The sequence below is a fragment of the Peromyscus leucopus genome, chromosome 11 (assembly GCF_004664715.2).
Source record: "Peromyscus leucopus breed LL Stock chromosome 11, UCI_PerLeu_2.1, whole genome shotgun sequence".
Lineage (NCBI taxonomy): Eukaryota > Metazoa > Chordata > Mammalia > Rodentia > Cricetidae > Peromyscus > Peromyscus leucopus.
The window spans coordinates 44,541,136-44,558,992 of record NC_051072.1 but is presented as its reverse complement, the minus strand read 5'-3'; the positions used below and the strand labels follow the sequence as shown (position 1 = coordinate 44,558,992).

Sequence of the window (17,857 nt, the reverse complement as noted above, 5' to 3'; positions counted from 1 at the left end):
GATTCGTTACTTATTTTTATCAGTTCTTAAATTTCAGTCAATATTTCTAAAATCTTTCTTTTTCTTTTTTTTTAATGCATTTTGGTGTTTTGTCTTTGTATATGTTTGTATTGTACATGTGTGAGTCACAGAAGATTGTGAGACATAATGTGAATGCTAGGAATTGAACCCATGTTTTCTGGAAGAACAGTCAGTGCTCTTAATCACTAACCCATCTCTCCAGCTCCTTAAACCAATAATTTTTTTTACCGAATGATTTGTTTAAGAATTTCTGAGACTTCAGCATACCTATTTAAATTTAATGTCTTGCTATTTGCTAGTCAGTTCTGTAACTATGCTTTCTCCACTAATAATGGAACTTTAACTACTCTTTTTTACTTAGCATGGTATTAGATTTTGAGATCCAGCTTTACTCACTTATTTTTATTTCAAGAATAATTTTGTTTTCTCTGTTCTCCCCTCCCTCCTCCACCCATGCACCCCCTCCACCAGAGTTTTACTATATAGCCTAACCTGGCTAGCCTGAAACTGAAACTCACAAACTAAAACTCATAAAGTTCTGACTGTCTCTTCCTCCTGAGTATTGGGATTAAAGGCATATGTCACCACCATCCCTGGCCCAGTACTTTGGCATTTTAGGTGATACAATCAATGCTCAGAAGTTAGCGGGATTAAATAGATGTCCAGAAACTTAATGAATAGCATTCTAGCATCTGTAGTTATCAAAGCAAGTATTCTTTTTATTCTTGATAGTTGAATCATACCTAGATCACTTGGGAGACTGGAATTTTTAACCTTGATTACAGTTATGAGGGATCTCAAATCTATGTCATGAGAAAAAGAATTGAAGGAACTAAGGAGGATTAATATGAAAAGCACCTGAGTGTTATAGTGGCTGTCTTCCAATGTATTAATGAGTTATTCCATGTTATTCAAAGGGGAATAATTTGGTGGATTGAGTAAACGTTAGGAACTGACGAACTATCGGGAGTTTACAGGGAAGGCTCCCTTAGAAGCCTACCTGAAATGTAACAGGATACCATCTGCTTGGAGAATGTTTATGCAGCTCAAGCATACTACTTTATTTTATAGTCTTAAATACAATTTGTATAATATAATTTATTGTATGTTATGGATAGCTAGAATTGTATCTAACAATAATTATAAAGATTTTCACTGTCTTAGAACCTTTTTCCGTTGCATTTTTAAGAATCTAACTTGTAATCTAAGTTGTTGACTTTCAGAATTTGGCTTTAGTTACCTTCTACAATTACAGCTAAGAAATGGTTTTAAGTCTTGTAATATATAGTTCGATTTCTGCCAATGTTAATTATTATTTACATTTCTCAAAGACCACCACTCAGGAACCAAAAGCACAACTGATAACACTAAATGAAATGATAGAGGTAAGTGTAGTTTTTAATTTGAGCTGTCCCTTTTAGACTAGACAAGTTAGACTTAAGACAAAAAATGCTACTTTGATTTTCTATTAAGAATATTTGATTCTTTAGTAGAGTTTCTTATTTGGTCATTTACTGTTTGCACCCTAACATCTTGTGCTGTTATGCTGATAGAATTTCAGTTTACAACTCAGTCCTGTAGCTAATGCAGCTAAAACATATAAATGAATATAACATTTTTCCTCATATAAAATGCTTCTTTTATTACAGCAGAAAGACCAATTTTCACCTTTTTATTTTGGTATTTATTTTGTTTTATAAATAGATATCTTTAGCATTGTCAAAATGTATTTGAAGTTTGGCCAGGTTATTAAATATATGCATTACTTTAGAAAACCTTAGGCAGAGAAGTCTGTGAAAAGCAAGAAGTAATGTGCTTTGTATCTTTTTAATTTTTTTCTTTTGTTGAAAACTTTTTTTATACAATATATTCTGATTATGATTTCCTTTCCCTCTGCTCCTTCCAGTTCCTCCCCCACCTCACCTCACATCTGGATCCACTCCCTTTCTGTTTCTAGTTAGAAAACAAACAGGCATCTAGGGATAATAATAAAATACAGTAAGATAAAACAAAACAAACCGACTGGAATAGTACAAAATAACCAGAAGAAAAAGGGCCAAGGGAAAAGCACAGGATACACACAGATGAGAGACACATGTTCACACCCTAAGGAACCCCATTAAAAAACCCAGAAGCCATTCTATATATGCAAAAGAGCTATAAGGTTCTTAAAAAGCCCTCCCCCAACATTATGAGACAAAGAGCCTCCAAAGATGCCACTGAGTTCGTTTTTCTTGGCCATCTACTTCTGGGCATGGGGATTACCCTTAAAAGTGGTTTGTTTCTCCAGTGTGACTCTTGGGGAAAACTAAGTTTTCATTGGCACGTGGCTCTCAGTTGGAGATAGATTCTGGACTAGGGATGGGTGCAGATGTTCCCTTCTTCTCTCAGCTCTAGGACTAGTAAATTGAGAAGAGTGTTTTCAGAAAACATGTTTCATTCTTACTTAATGTGTTGGGTACAAAATCTCAGGTTACTGCCTAAGAATCTTCCCTAGTTAATATTTTTGGTATGAAAAGCAAGATAGAAATGTTTGTCTGATTTGTAATCAGAATTTGTTTAGTTATTCCTGATTTTACTAGTTTAAGCTAAAACTGTAACTTTTCTTGGATGTATTCTCTTTTTTAAAGTAAAAAGATGTCATGTTAGGCCAGTGAGCTCATTTAGTGGGTAAATGTGCTTGCTGCAAAGTTCAGCGGGTGAATTCAATCCCTGGGGCCCATGTGGTGTGTGGAGAGAGACAACTCAGGCAAGTCGCCCTCCAACTTGTCCATGCACACTGTGAAGCATGTGCATGTCCACACATGTGCGCATGCGTATACACACACACAACACACAGATATGCATGTGCACACAGAGAAAACAAATGTAATAAAAAATTTTAAATTACATGTAATGGAAAATATCATCTGAAACACATGGTTATAAATTTTAATGGTGTCCCATGGGATACTATATAAAACTAAGAAAACCAAATATCTCTCTGCAGTTCATATTATTAGTGACAAAAATAAATAATACATAAGCTACAATTTAGTGAAAAAATTAACATACTCATTTTAAATGTGAAATTTCAACATATTTCTACTGTCCTTTTTATTAGAATTTTAATTACTGTAATTTTATAAAAACTAGACATGTAAAATAAGATCACTTTATTTGTTTGGTTTCTGTGGTATTGGGATGGAATGCAACTTCTTGCCATAGACAAGTGTTATACCACTGAGTTATATATCCAGCTCATAAGGCTTTTAAATTGTACTAAGATAAACAACTACTCTAACATATGAAAATATTTCTTTATTATGATACTTAAAAGGAAGGGGATTCTGAGCTTTTCATTCCCCAGGATGAAGGGCTTGAAATGGGAAAACTAGTGGTAGTCAACATTTTTATTTCATGAATTTAAATATTGAATTATGAGTATGATTGAGATTAGAGCTTGAAAGGTTAATTTTAGTCACTTTTACAAAACTTTATATTTGTATAATTATGCCTTTTCATGATCCTTAAAATAATAATATCTTTAATTAAAATTGACCTGGCAATTAATCATTTGTCATGAATTATGTGTACCTATGGAATCCCTAATCCCTCTGAGTTCTAAGTTCTAGTTTCATAAATTGTTAAATCACTGAAAGGTAGATGAAGAGACAAAATAATAAAAGACATTCAGTATTTTTACCATATTTTGTGAGATATTAGTTTTCAAATAATTAAATATTGCTTCATGAAAAATCTCTGCCAATGCCGGTAGATTTGTAGAAGACCATTGATTCTTAGATCTCATTAGCTAGATTCTCTAAACTTTCTGGTAATGACAGAACCTTGGTTTTCTTTTCTCTTATCTTTTAATTAAGATTTTGATATAACATAAAAACAATAAGTTTGATTGTGGTATTTTCACATGTATCATTGTGCCTTGTTCATTTTTGTCCCAATTACTACCATCTTTCTTTCTTACTCCTCCCTTTTCTGTACCTTTCCACTAGATAGTCTCCCTTATTTTGTCTTTCTTCCCCTCCTTAATTCTCTTGTTTTCTCCTCTTCTCCATGCTTCTTTCTCTCCCATATTGTAAATGAATTTCTAAACAGTCTTAGTAAATAAGAAACACAGAGCCAAATACAAAGGTAGTAGTAGCCAAAGAGATCAGAGAACTAGCAAAGAGCCACAACTACCTTATCTTACCACCTCCCCACCATCGCTTCTTCCTGCCTGACCTGCGCTTTTATTGCCTTTCTGTTCTGCCTTCTCATTGGCTCTAAGCCCAGCCACATGACTTCCTCGTCACTGCCTATCTACACTGACCTCTAGGTCTCTATGGTTGGTACTAGGATTAAAGGCTCATGTCATCATACTTGGCTGTGTCCTTGACCACACAGAGACTCTGCCTGCCATGTGATCGGATTAAAGGCATGGGCTACCACTGCCTGACTTCTGCTATGGCTCGATATGTGACCTCACTATGTGACCTCTGATCTCCAGGCAAACTTTATTTATTAACATACAAATAAAATCACATTTCAGCACAATTAAAATATCACCACACCATCTAGTTCTCCCTGCTCTGCTTTCACTCCACTCATATTTACACACATGTACATACATATACTTCTATCTAAAACTAGATTCCATATAAGGTGTAGCTAGAGTTTTCCTGCCTTGCCCACAGTCAGGACAAATCTTTGTCACCCGCCAGTCCCACAGCCGCTCAGACCCAACCAAGTAAACACAGAGACTTATATTGCTTACAAACTGTATGGCCGTGGCAGGCTTCTTGCTAACTCTTCTTATAGCTTAAATTAATCCATTTCCATAAGTCTATACCTTGCCACATAGCTGGTGGCTTACCGGCGTCTTCACATGCTGCTGGTCATGGCGGCGGCTGCAGTGTCTCTCCGCCTCAGCCTTCTGCTTCCCACAATTCTCCTCTCTCCTTGTCCCACCTACTTCCTGCCTGGCCACTGGCCAATCAGTGTTTTATTTATTGACCAATCAGAGCAATTTGACATACAGACCATCCCACAGCAATAAGGGAAACAGGATTTTTGTCTAAGGTGGGCTTATTTCACTTAACATGATACTCTTAGTTCCATTTTTCTGAAAATGACACCATTTCATTTACTATAGATGAATAAAGAAATGGTGATTTCTTTTCCCTTCCAAATATTCAGAGACTCTTGCTAGCTTTCTTTTGAAATTTGTGTGCTGTTTTCAAGTTCTAATTTTTTCTTCCCATCAGTAACAGGGATAAAACCCAGGGCCCTTATGTAGCTAGCTAAGTTTTCTATACTTAATATATAAATTTCAATTTTTAATATTCTTGCCTTTATCCTAAGGGAATTCTACTAAGAGCAGTAGGAAAGTTGTAAATTTTTTTTAGGTGGGCTTTAGGAAATGTTCTCATTTTAATACATATTCCATCTAATAGTGTAGTTTTTAAAATTGGATATTGTTTAAGTACATAAAAGTAATGTTTATGAATAGCAGTTCAAGGAGAAAAGATAGTCAGTGTTCTTTGGAGGGTAACCTATTGTTTTATGAAAGTATGTAGACTTTTTCCCACAAAAAGCTCATTTGTAATATTTTTTTCCTTAGGTGCTTATAAATAGAATGTTTGATGTTCCACATGATCCATATGTTAAAATTAGTGATTCCTTTTGGCCACCATATATTGAGCTGCTTCTGCGTTATGGAATTGCTTTGAGACATCCAGAAGATCCAACACGAATAAGATTAGAAGCCTTTCATCAGTAAAATGATGGTCTTGTCATCCACGGACAGAGAAAACAGGGCTATTTAAATAAAGGATATTATTTGCAAATCCAAGGTATAGTCCGTCTTCTTTTTTGTTTAGAAATAGGGTCTCATGTATCCCAGCTGGCATTGGGCTTACTGAGTACTGACTGAGTTTATAAGCCTTCACCATCATACCCTGGCTGTCTGTCTTCTTTGTTTTGTGAAATGATTTGTACTGCCATTATACATGTTCAAAATTTATATTGTATATTACAGTTTATAAATCTTTTTTTCATTTTTCTTAAGAAATTTTTCATTTTACACACCAATCAGAGAACCCCCTCTTCCCTCCTTCCACCCCCCATTCCCTCCCAACAAGAAGGCAAGACCTCCCATGGGGAGGCACATCAGTAGAGGCACATCCCAAGCCCTTCCCCCTGCCTCAAGGCTGCATGAGGTGTCTCATCTTAGGTAGTGGGCTCCAAAAACCCCCTCATGTACCAGGGATGGATTCTGATTCTACTGCCAGGAGCCCCCCAAGCAGATCAAGCTACATAATTGTCTCACCATGCAAAGGGCCTAGTCTGGTCCCAAGCATGCTTCACAACCATTGATCCAAATTTCATGAGTTCCCACTAGTTTGGTGTGGTCGTCTCTATAGGTTTCCCCATCATGATCCCAATGCACTTCCTCATAGAATCCCTCTTATCTCTCCCACTGGACTCCTGGAGCTCTGCCTGGTGTTTGGCTGTGGATCTCTGCATCTGCCTCCATCAGTCATTGGAGAAAAGCTCTGTGATGACAGGGTATTCTTGCTGAGCAAGCCAGTTCAGTTCAGACACTCTCTCCACTATTTCTAGCAGTCTAAGCTGGGGTCATCCTTGGGGATTCCTGGCAAGTTCCCTAGCACTAGGTTTCTCTCTATCCCCATGATAATCTCCCTTCATCATGGTATCTCTTTCATTACTTTTTTTTTTAATGCAGGGTGTGGGCCCAGGCTAGTCAGTTCTCTTGCCATTAACTCCCAAGTGTCCACCACCATGCTCAGCACTTGAGATTTTTTATTTATTTATTTAGGTGTGTTTATTTTTATACTCATGGGTGTTTGCCTGCATGTGTGTCTATAATACCATTTGTATGCTTGTGGAGGCCAGAAGAGCCATCACTTGGGTATTGGAAAGAGAACCAGATCCTCTGGAAGAGCAGCCTGTGCTCTTAACCTCTGAGCCATGTCTTCAGCCCCATTCCCCTCTCTCAGCTCCCCAGCCCACCCCACTCAGCACTTGTATTTTACAGAACATGTGTTCCTCTTAGGGAGAGATTATGAGTAAAATACCTTTCTAAATGTGACATTGGTGGAGTGAGTAACTTCTTGATGAATGATTTGAAGTTATCTGCAGTGATAATTCTGGCAATGAAGATCCAACACTTCTTTAGAGGAAGAGGTGCTGTGGTTTAAGTCCCTTGCTGTAAATTACAAGAGTAGATAAAGGCAACCAACAACCGGGTCATTTATCTGAAAATTTACTTCACTTCCTTCTTAATTCGTCAACAAACCTTTAGATAGCAAGATAAAAATAGAAAATTGCACTAGTTTCTATATACAACCCATGTAAACTTAGTGCCTTAAAACTTTTCGTGCTTTTAAGTCATGTAGAAAATGTATTAGGTGCTGAGAACAATGTCTTCTTGTGTTTCCATGATTTAAGAAAAATCACTAAAATCTATTAAGATTTAGAATTTGTTATTTCAGCCAGGTGGTGGTAGCACATACCTTTAATCCCAGCATGAGGGAGGCAGAGGCAGGTGGATCTCTGTGAGTTTGAGGACAGGCTACAATACAAGTTCCAGGACAGCCACAGCTACACAAAGAAACCCTGTCTCAATAACCAAAAAACAACAAAAAAGTGTGTGTGTGTGTATACTTATAAATATATATATATATATACATAAGAAAAACTATATACAAAAGTATAATATATACAGTATATACAAGTAATAAACACCTAAACAATGTCTAGTTCATTTGTATTTGACAAATTCAGAGAAAATAATTCCATTATCTATCCTATTGTATCTAATTCACTTTCTATCCTAATTAATCTTCAACTATAACTAACTAATCTTCAACTCTCTCAGAGACCCAAGGTGTTTTATATATATATATATATATATATATATATATATATATATATATATATATAGAGAGAGAGAGAGAGAGAGAGAGAGAGTTTGTTATTTCATTGACTCAGATAGGATATAGACTGGGTATCCTGTATTTGAAACATTGAGACCAGATATGTTTCAGATTTCAAAGTTGGGGGTTTTGTAGTGCTAGGGATTGAGAAATGTTGAATATTTTTTGCTTTGGAATATTTTCATAGACTTTACTGGATGGTTCTTAATCTATAATCTGAAATATGAACTTTTTGAATACCAAAGTATTTGAGGTTATGAATACCAGTATTTTCGGGTTATGAATACCAGTATTTTCTCGATTCACGGAATCGAGAAAGAGCTATCAATCTGTCAATCCTGTCCATGTCCGTGTCCGGGCCGGGTGAGGTTTCCCGTGTTTGTAATTTACAAACAAAAATTTGTTTTAGTGTGCCATAATCTATGTGGTTAGAAATTAAGCCCCAGGTAATAAATACTGTTGACTATTATATTTTATTTGATGTGTTTCTGCATGAAAATTTCTTACTCCATTACTTTACTTAGTTTTCTGATTATGCATTAGTCATTGGCAAAATGTCTGAGATAAATAACTTGAGGATATATTTGCTTGGGCTCAAGAATTTTAGAGGTCAGTCCATGCATGGTTGCCAGCTACAAAAGACCTGAACATGTGCAGTGTTTAAAGCTCCTGTCTAACCAGTGTTGTGACCTTCCACTGGTGACACTCAGTTGATAAGGGAAAACTGACTCCAATTGCACGTCAAGTTGTAACTAAATAATATGCATGTCCTCAAGGCATGGTTCTGTGATTATCATAAAAGGTAGAACTGATCAAATGATCTGCTCTCATCAACAACTCTGAGCTCATAAAAATAATGCCCTGATGCCATCTGCAGGTGCCTTACAAGGTAATTGCTGACATTGCTCCCAATGTATCTGGTTTTGCTTTCCTAATGACTTTCTCTATGAATAAAACTTTTACTTGCTTACTTTGTATGTCTGTTTATAACTTTTTACTAATTAGAACAAAGACTTGGACCAAACCTGCCCAGTTAGACACCCCAAAAGTGAGGCAGAAAAGTCTCACAGTCACACAAAAAGATATAGAAAATAACTTTGCCAAGATCCAGTGTCTATCTGTGATAAAATTTAAGAGCAAATTGTAATTTGGGAGGGCTAGAGAGATGGTTTAGTGATTAAGAATGCTTCCTGCTCTTCTAGGGGATTGAAGTTCAGTTCCCAGTCTATGCTGGGTAGCTCACAGCCATCTCTAAATCTATGTCCATGGATCTGACACCTTCTGGCCCCCAGGAACACACAGATTTCTCAGTAAGGTATCTTCTGAGACTTGAGAAAAATATCCACAAAATACTATATAATTAATGGTGAGAATGTAGATGTTTTCTCTAATATCCAAAGCAAGGCAAGTGTGTCCTCTTATTATCCTTATTCAGCATCATAATGCAATAAGAAAAAAATAATCCTAATGAACCAAGAAAAAAATTCTTGCAACAAAAATTCATTTATAGTAAGGTTGTAAGGCACACAATTTCCTAGTGTCCACAGTTCAATTTTCTATATAACATCAGTGAACACTTAGAATTTTGAAATTGAGAATTGTGTATCAGCAATCCAAAAGGAAAATAAGATATGTAATGTGATGGTTAATTTCAATGGCCTGGAGATCCAGAGTCACCTATGGTATGTATTGCTGTGAGGAGTATTTTGATTAGGTTACTTGAGGAACCACTGTGGGCAGGATCATTGCTTTAGATGGAATCCAATACTGTAGTAAAAGGAGGGAATGAAGGCTAGTGAGTTTGATCAGTGGGTAAAAGTGCTGGCTGTCAAAGCTGAGGACCTGAGTTTGATCCCTGCATCCCACATGGTGGAAAGAGGGAACTAACTTCTAAAATCTGTCCCTTGACCTCAGTGTGTCATGTCATGTCACATGTATGCTCCCTAGTACAGAAATAAATGTAAGAAAAAAGGAGGCAATATGCTAAGCATAGCATTCATCTCTGTTTCTTGACTGGGTGTAGTTTAAATGGCTTCCTCAAGCTCCTGCTGCTGTGACTTCCCACAGTGATGGACTTTCTCAAACTTTGGAACAAATTCTCTGTTACATTGCTTTTTTCAGGGTATTTTTTCATAAAAGCTGAAAAAAAAAAAAAACAGATTAGTACTGGGAGAGGGCCATTACTGTGACATGACCGTGTGGTTCTTAGACCTTTGATACTGGTTTGTGGGAGAAATGTGGAAGAGTTTGGAATTTTCACCAGAAAAGCCCAAGTATGCTGGAAGAAGAGCTTAATGGGCTGTTCTTGAGGGAGCTTGGAAGTCAAGAAAGCTGAGAGAAGCGTGTATGGTGGAGACCCAGTTCACAGAGGTCATGGAGGGGTGTTGCTTATTGCCTTGCTCCCTGTGGCTTACTTTATCCTGCTTTCTTATAGAACCCAGGACTACCAGCCCAGAGGCTGGGCCCTCCCCCATCAATCACTAAGAAAAATACCCTTATAAAATTGCATACAGCCTGATATTATGGAGGCGTTTTTTTTTTTTTTTTTTTAATTTTATTTTACAATACCATTCAGTTCTACATATCAGCCATGGGTTCCCCTCTTCTCCCCCCTCCCACACTCTCCTCTTACCCCTACCCCCCATTCCCACCTCCTCCAGGGCAAATCCTCCCCCGAGGACTGCAATCTACCTGGTAGACTCAGTCCAGGCAGGTCCAGTCCCTTCCTCCCAGACTGAGCCAAGTGTCCCTGCATAAGCTCCAGGTTTCAAACAGCCAACTCATGCAATGAGCACAGGACTTGGTCCCACTGCCTAGTTGCCTCCCAAACTGATCAAGCCAATCAACTGTCTCACCTATTCAGAGGGCCTGATACAGCTGGGGGCCTTTGGTTCATAGTTCATGTGTTTCCATTCATTTGGCTATTTTTTTCAATAATTGAGTAGAACTGAAATTTATTATAAGCCACAGTCGTCCTAGGGACCTCCATACTATATATATAGCCTCTATGGTTCTATGGGCTGTGGTCTGATTGGTCTTTATTTTATATCTAGAATCCACTTATGAGTGAGTACATACCATGACTGTCTTTCTGGGTTTGGGTTACCTCACTCAGAATGATTTTTTCTAGTTCCATCCATTTGCCTGCAAATTTCATGCTTTCATTGTTTTTCTCTGCTGAGTAGTACTCCATTGTGTATATGTACCCCTTTTTTATGGAGGCATTTTCTTAATTGAGCCTTCTTTCTCTCTGATGACTATACCTTGTGTCAAGTTGACAAAACGAGCCAGCACAATCCTGAAGACAAACCTGTACTGCACGGACCCAATAAGAGATACTTTGAGGGCAAAATCCTATCCACTGGACACTCCCACCTTGTGAAGATCCAAACCCATTTGCTCCTAGAAACCAAATACCAACCAAGGAGAGTGTTTCCCCGGGATCAACATACAGAAACTGACAGTGTGGTCCAAGTGGCCAGGCTACATACTATAGCTGGAGAATTTCTCTCCAGCTCCCACCAAGTTCCGCCAGTCCTGGAGCCCACTTATAAAATAAAACACAGACTCTTATATAAACTGCTCAGCCATTAGCTCAGGCCTACCATTGTCTAGCTCTTACTCTTATACTAAACCCATTTCTGTTAATCTATATGTTGCCACATGTTCCGTGGCTTTACCTGTTGCCTCTACATGATGCTCCCTGAACGGCAGCTGGTGTCTCCTCCCCTCTGCCTTCCTCTCCTTTTGCTCTCTCCTCTCTGCTAGTCCTGCCTATACTTCCTGTCTGGCTACTGGCCAATCAATGTTTTATTTATACAGAGTGATATCCAAACAATTCAGTGTTTTTTAAAATTATTTAAAAGTTTTTGAGGTTTTATTTTTTTGTGTGTGTATGAGTGTTTGCCTGCACATATGTCATGTACCACATGCATGCAGTACCCGAAGAGCCCAGAGAGGATATTGGATCCCCTGGCTCTAGAGTTACAGATGGCTGTGAGCTACCTTGTGGATGTTGGAAATTCAACCCAGGTCCTCTGGAAGAGTAGCCAGTGCTGTTAACCAATGAGACATCTCTCCAGCATCCCACTATGTAGCTCTGACTGGCCTAGAAACCCATTTGCTCTAGAAACCAAATACCAACCAAGGAGAGTGTTTCCCCAGGATCAACACACAGAAACTCCAAGTGGCCAGGCTACATACTCTTAAAGCCCTCCCCCAGTGACAGACTTCTAGCAAGGCCATACCTCCTGAACCTCCCAAACAGTGCTACCAGCTGGGGACCATGTCTTCAAATACACCAGCTTATCTGGGGCATCTCTCATTGACAGCACCACAGTAAGCATGGATGATGCAAGGCTGTGGGGGCCATGAAGTCTTTCTCCATGGTTTCAGAGGAACTGAGACCAGGCAATGTGTAGCAGAATCAGAGTTCCTGAAAGAAGTTCTGAGAAGCTGTTTTATGAAAGTGAAGCTAAATTGCAATAGAGGAACATCCCCTGCCCTCGCCCCCGGGCCCTCCCCCCCCCCCCCCCGTTCCCTAGGATGTTGGGAGATGTGGGATCATGAACCACCTATTAGAGGAAAGCTGCGGTAGAGAGCAGCCAGCAAAAGAAAGGCTGTGTGTCCTGTATGTGGCAGAGTTGGAGAAGCAGAGCTTTGGAGCCTAATCAGTTTCATCACAAAACCCCGATGAAGGCCATAGACCTTTAGGATTTGGTGTTTGCCTTGCTGCGTTTTGGTCTGATCATTCCTTGCTATGTCCCGATTCTTCATTTTGGAATAGGAATGTTTACTCTGTGTCACTGTGTGTTCTTTGCTTTATAGGAGCTCACAGTTTACAGAGATTACTTTGAGTTTTAGATGAGATGGGGACTTTGGACTGTTAGACAATCAGAATTGTTAAAATTTGGGGGGACTTTCAGTTTGCCTATATTTTGTATTTTGAAATGAACACAAGATTTTGGAAACTAGGAATGAAAATGTGTGTAACACAAATTGCTGAATGGTCTTATTAGTAGAAAACCTGGAGCCAGATATTGGGGTGAAAGCTGAAAGATCAGAGAAACAGAACAAGCCACAGCCACAAGTTCTTACCACTAGGAAATTCTCAGCCCAAGAGAGAGCTACTTCCTGTATACTCATGCCTATATACCTATCTGTGACCTGCCATCTTACTTCCTCTCTCTGCCCAGCTACATCACTTCCTTTTTCTGCCCAGCTCTATCACTCCTGTTTGTCTGTATGGACCTCCAGACCTCTGTGGTTAACTAGTGCCAAGATTAAAGACATGTGCCACCACACCTGGTTCTGTTCCCAGTGTGGCCTTGAACTCACAGAGATGCGGATGAATCTCTGCCTTCCAAATGCTAGAATTAAAGGTTTGTGCTACCACTGCCTGACTTCTGTGTTTAATATAGTGGCTGGCTTTTTCCTCTGATCCCCAGGCAAGCTTTATTTGTTAAAGAACAAATAAAATATCACCACAGGTGTGTGGGGGAGGAGGGAGGGATATCAGAGTCTTGCTTTGTCTGTCTGTCTGTCCTGGAACTCACATGTGGACCTGGCTTCAGATCACAGAGATCCATCTGCTTCTGCCTCCTGAGTCCTGGGATTAAAGTAGGCTACCACACTGGCTAAGGTTATGACTTTAAGTGATGCAATTGAATGTCAGATTGATAAGGGGTTTAAATGGGATAGCTAATCTCCTTTGTAAACTTGGTAAGATCTAGAATCACCTGGGAGATAGGCCCCTGGGAAGACATAGGGAATTAGGTTGGTTAGGTGAATTAAGGTGAGAAGACCCATCCAAGGTGGGTGGTGCCTGGCTGATGTATTGTACTATACTGAAAGGAGAATGTGATCTAAACATAAATATTCATTGTTCTCTGCGTCTTGACTGTAAATATGATGTGTCCAGCTGCTTCATATTCCTGCTGCTGTGACTCCTGGCAACGATGGACTTTAAACTGTGAGCCAATTAACCTTCTGTCCCTTAAGTTGCTTTTGTCAGGGTATTTTATCAGAATAACAAGAAAAATGACTAAGACATAAGTTTAAAAAATATGAGAAATAGCCATGTGAGCAAAGCACAAACATCTGATAAACAAAAAATCTAAGTAAATGGAAAAACATTCATGGATAAGAAACCATGCCTTTATTTGATCTATATGTCTAACCCCATCTCAATACAAATCTTACGTAGTTACTTTTGAGATCCTGATAACCGATTCTAAGTTTTTGTGGAAAGGAAAAATACTTAGAATGACTGCAGAATACAAAACCAAAACAGCAACAAAACCCAAAACATATTTGGAGGGCAAAGGCTGACTTTAGTGATGACTGTGTAGCTACAACGTCAAAACATGGCCTGTTAAACCAAAACTTGGGAAGTTGCACCTTACTAAAACAAAAAACTTTATGAAAACCACTTAGAATTAAAATGATATTTTCCCACAAATGGGAGAAGTATTTGTAAATCATATCTGCAAAGGGTTTCTGTCCAAAATATACAAAAGAATTCTTAAAACTCAACAATATGATAACAAACTAGTTAAAATATTAGGTTAGAGTTCACCGAAAAAGATACAGAGATGTCAAGTAAGCGTCTGAAAAGTGCTCAATATCACATGCCTTTAGAAAACTTTAAGAAAATGAGTGATGGTTAATCTTGATTGGGTTGAAAAGCCTTTAGGACATGAGTAAACTATGTGGTGGTAATCTAATTGTACTGAAATGTGATTTTGATTGTATGTTAATAAATAAAGTTGCCCGGGAGTCAGAGCTATTAGAGCTATAGCAAGAGTGTGGCGGTGGTGGCACACACCTTTAATCCCATAGATCTCTATGTGTTCAGGGATACAGCCAGCATTGGAGACATATGCCTTTAAGACCTAGGGGGCTGTACATTCAGACAGTGACGAGGCAGTCACGTGTTTGGGTTTACAACCAATGAGAAGGCAGAATGACTGGAAAATCGATTTACAGACAGGAAGTAGCTCTCTTTCGGGAAGCTGGGACACCGCAGGCGGAAGGTTGAGATTTTAGCTCTGAGCTCTGACCTCTCGGCTTTCTCCTTTACATTGTTTCTGTGTTTCTTATTTAATATGACGGTTGGTTACATCGATAACTGGCGCCCAACGTGGGGCACGAACCCACGACCCTGAGATTAAGAGTCTCATGCTCTACCGACTGAGCTAGTCGGGCTTCTCTGTATATCTCTTTCTGTAAGAGTTTATCTAGAGAGGATTAGTTAAGAGAAAGAAAGGCCATTCTTGAAGTTTGGAAGCACCCCAATAGGCTGGAAGCTTAGTTGTACTTAAAAGGAAAGGAGAAAGCCTAGGAACATAGGAGTTATCTGGATTCCTATGAAACAATATGATGGAGCCAGATGAAGGCCAGGGAGGCAGCCAGTTTTGCCACAGGACCAAGCCAGGCCCTGACTGTTCTTTAGAACCTTTTATAGCAAGCAATGTTTTGCTCTTGATTTGGCACAGTGTAGTACTCTTCACTAGGAAGCAAGTACTTATAAAGAATTCATTGGGGCTGGAGAGATGGCTCAGCAGTTAAGAGAACTGGCTGCTCATCAAAGGACCCAGGTTCAATTTCCAGCACCCACATAGCAGCTCACACATGTCTGTAACTCCAGTTCCAGGGCTTCTGATGACACCCTCACACATACGTACATGCAGACAATACACCAATGAACATAAAATAAAAATTATATATATATTTATATTTATATAAATATATATATATTTAAAAAAAAGAATCCATACTCTGGGTATTGTCTTAATTTTCTTTCCATTGCTATGATGAAGACTATGACCAAAATCATCTTGGGGAAGAAAGGCTTTATTTGGCTTATACTTTCAGCTCACAGTCAGTCATTGAGGGAAGCCAAGGTAGGAAAGGAACTCATGCAGAGCTCTGCTTACTGTTGTGTTCTTCCTGGCTTGCTCAGTTTACCTTCTTATACAGACCAGGACCACTGTGAGCTGGGCCCTTCCACATCAATCATCAGTCAAGAAAGTGCCTCACTTGTAGAGCAAAGGATATGGTCAACAAGGCAAAGCGACAGCCTACAGAATGGGAAAAGGTCTTCACCAACCCCACATCTGACAGAGGACTGATATCCAGAATATATAAAGAACTCAAGACATTAGACATCAAAATGCCCAACAGTCCAATTAAGAAATGGGCTATAGAACTAAACAGAGAATTCTCAACAGAGGAAACTCAAATGGCTGAAAGACATTTAAGGAATTGCTCAACATCCCTAATCATCAGGGAAATGCAAATCAAAACGACTCTGAGATACCACCTTACACCTGTCAGAATGGCTAAGATCAAAAACACTGAAGACAGCTTATGCTGGAGAGGATGTGGAGCTAAGGGAACTCTCCTCCACTGCTGGTGGGAATGCAAGCTTGTACAATCACTTTGGAAATTGATATGGCGCTTTCTTAGAAAATTGTGAATCAATCTCCCCCAAGATCCAACTATACCACTCTTGAGCATATACCCAAGGAATGCTCAATCATACTACAAGGGCACTTGCTCAGCTATGTCCATATCAGCATTGTTTGTAATAGCCAGAACCTGGAAACAACCTAGATGCCCTTCAACTGAAGAATGGATAAATAAAATTTGGTACATATACACAATGGAATACTTCTCAGCAGAGAAAAACAATGACATCATGAGGTTTGCAGGCAAATGGATGGAACTAGAAAATATCATCCTGAGTGAGGTAACCCAGACTCAGAAAGACAAACATGGTATGTACTCACTCATAGCAGGATACTAGATGTAAAACAAAGATGACTAGACTGCTATTCAAAACTCCAGGGAGGCTACCTAGAAAACAGGACCCCAAGAAAGACACAGGGATTGCCCAATATCAGAGAAATGGATGAGATCTACATGAATAACCTGGACGTGAGTGGGGGTAATGAAGGACAAGGGTCAAGGGAAAGAGAGCTTAGGGGAGAGGGAGATCCCAGCTGGATCAAGAACAGAGAGGGAGAACAAGGAATAAGAGACCATGATAAATGAAGACCACATGAGAATAGGAAGAAGCAAAGTGCTAGAGAGGTCCACAGAAATCCACAAAGATACCTCCACAATAGACTACTGGCAATGGTCGAGAGACAGCCCGAACTGACCTACTCTGGTGATAGGGTGGCCAAACACCCTAATTGTCATGCTAGAAACCTCATCCAATGACTGAGGGAACCAGATGCAGAGATCCACGGCCAGGCCCCAGGTGGAGTTCCAGGAGTTCAATTGGCGAGAAAGAGGAGGGTTTGTATGAGCGAGAATTGTTGAGACCAAGGTTGGAAAAAGCACAGGGACAAATAGCCAAACAAAGGGAAACACATTAACTATGAACCAATAGCTGAGGAGCCCCCAACTGGATCAGGCACTCTAAATAAGTGAGACAGTTGATTAGTTTGATCTGTTTGGGAGGCATCCAGGCAGTGGGACCTGTCCTCAGTGCATGTGCTGGCTGTTTGGAAGCTAGGGCCTATACAGGGACACTTGGCTCAGCCTGAGAGGAGGGGAATGGACCTGCCTGGACTGAGTCTACCAAGTTGAACTCAATCCTCAGGGGAGTCTTTGCAATGGAGGAGATGGGAATGGGGGGTGGGCTAGAGGGGAGGTGAGGGGAGGACAAGAGGGGGGAGAACAAGGGAATCCGTGGCTGATATGTAAAATTAAATTAAATTATAAAAGAAAAAAGAAAAAAAGAAAGTGCCTCACAGGCTTACCTATAGGCCAATCTGATGGGGGCATTTTCTAAATTGAGGGTCTCTTTTCAGATAACTCCAGATGGTGCTGTATTGACCAAAACAAAACAAAAAATCCCAAACAATAAATACACAAAACATTGAGGA

General features: G+C 39.4%; 1 protein-coding gene and 1 non-coding gene across 4 annotated transcripts in view; one reads left to right on the top strand and one right to left on the bottom strand.

The window, feature by feature from the left end:
• Cenpk (centromere protein K) overlaps positions 1 to 5,851 on the top strand; it is a 32,841-nt gene extending 26,990 nt beyond the window's left edge. For all 3 annotated transcript variants that reach the window (XM_037209453.1, XM_028883913.2, XM_037209454.1), the window contains exons 9-10: positions 1,353 to 1,406; positions 5,621 to 5,851. In XM_037209453.1, coding sequence (XP_037065348.1) covers positions 1,353 to 1,406; positions 5,621 to 5,779 — 213 coding nt within the window. In that variant the 3' untranslated portion in view covers positions 5,780 to 5,851. The remainder of the gene's footprint in view (positions 1 to 1,352; positions 1,407 to 5,620) is intronic.
• Positions 5,852 to 15,091: 9,240 nt separating this feature from the next.
• Trnak-cuu lies at positions 15,092 to 15,164 on the bottom strand. The gene has a single exon. It is a non-coding gene; the product is annotated as a tRNA-Lys (tRNA).
• Between the last annotated feature and the right edge of the window lie 2,693 nt (positions 15,165 to 17,857).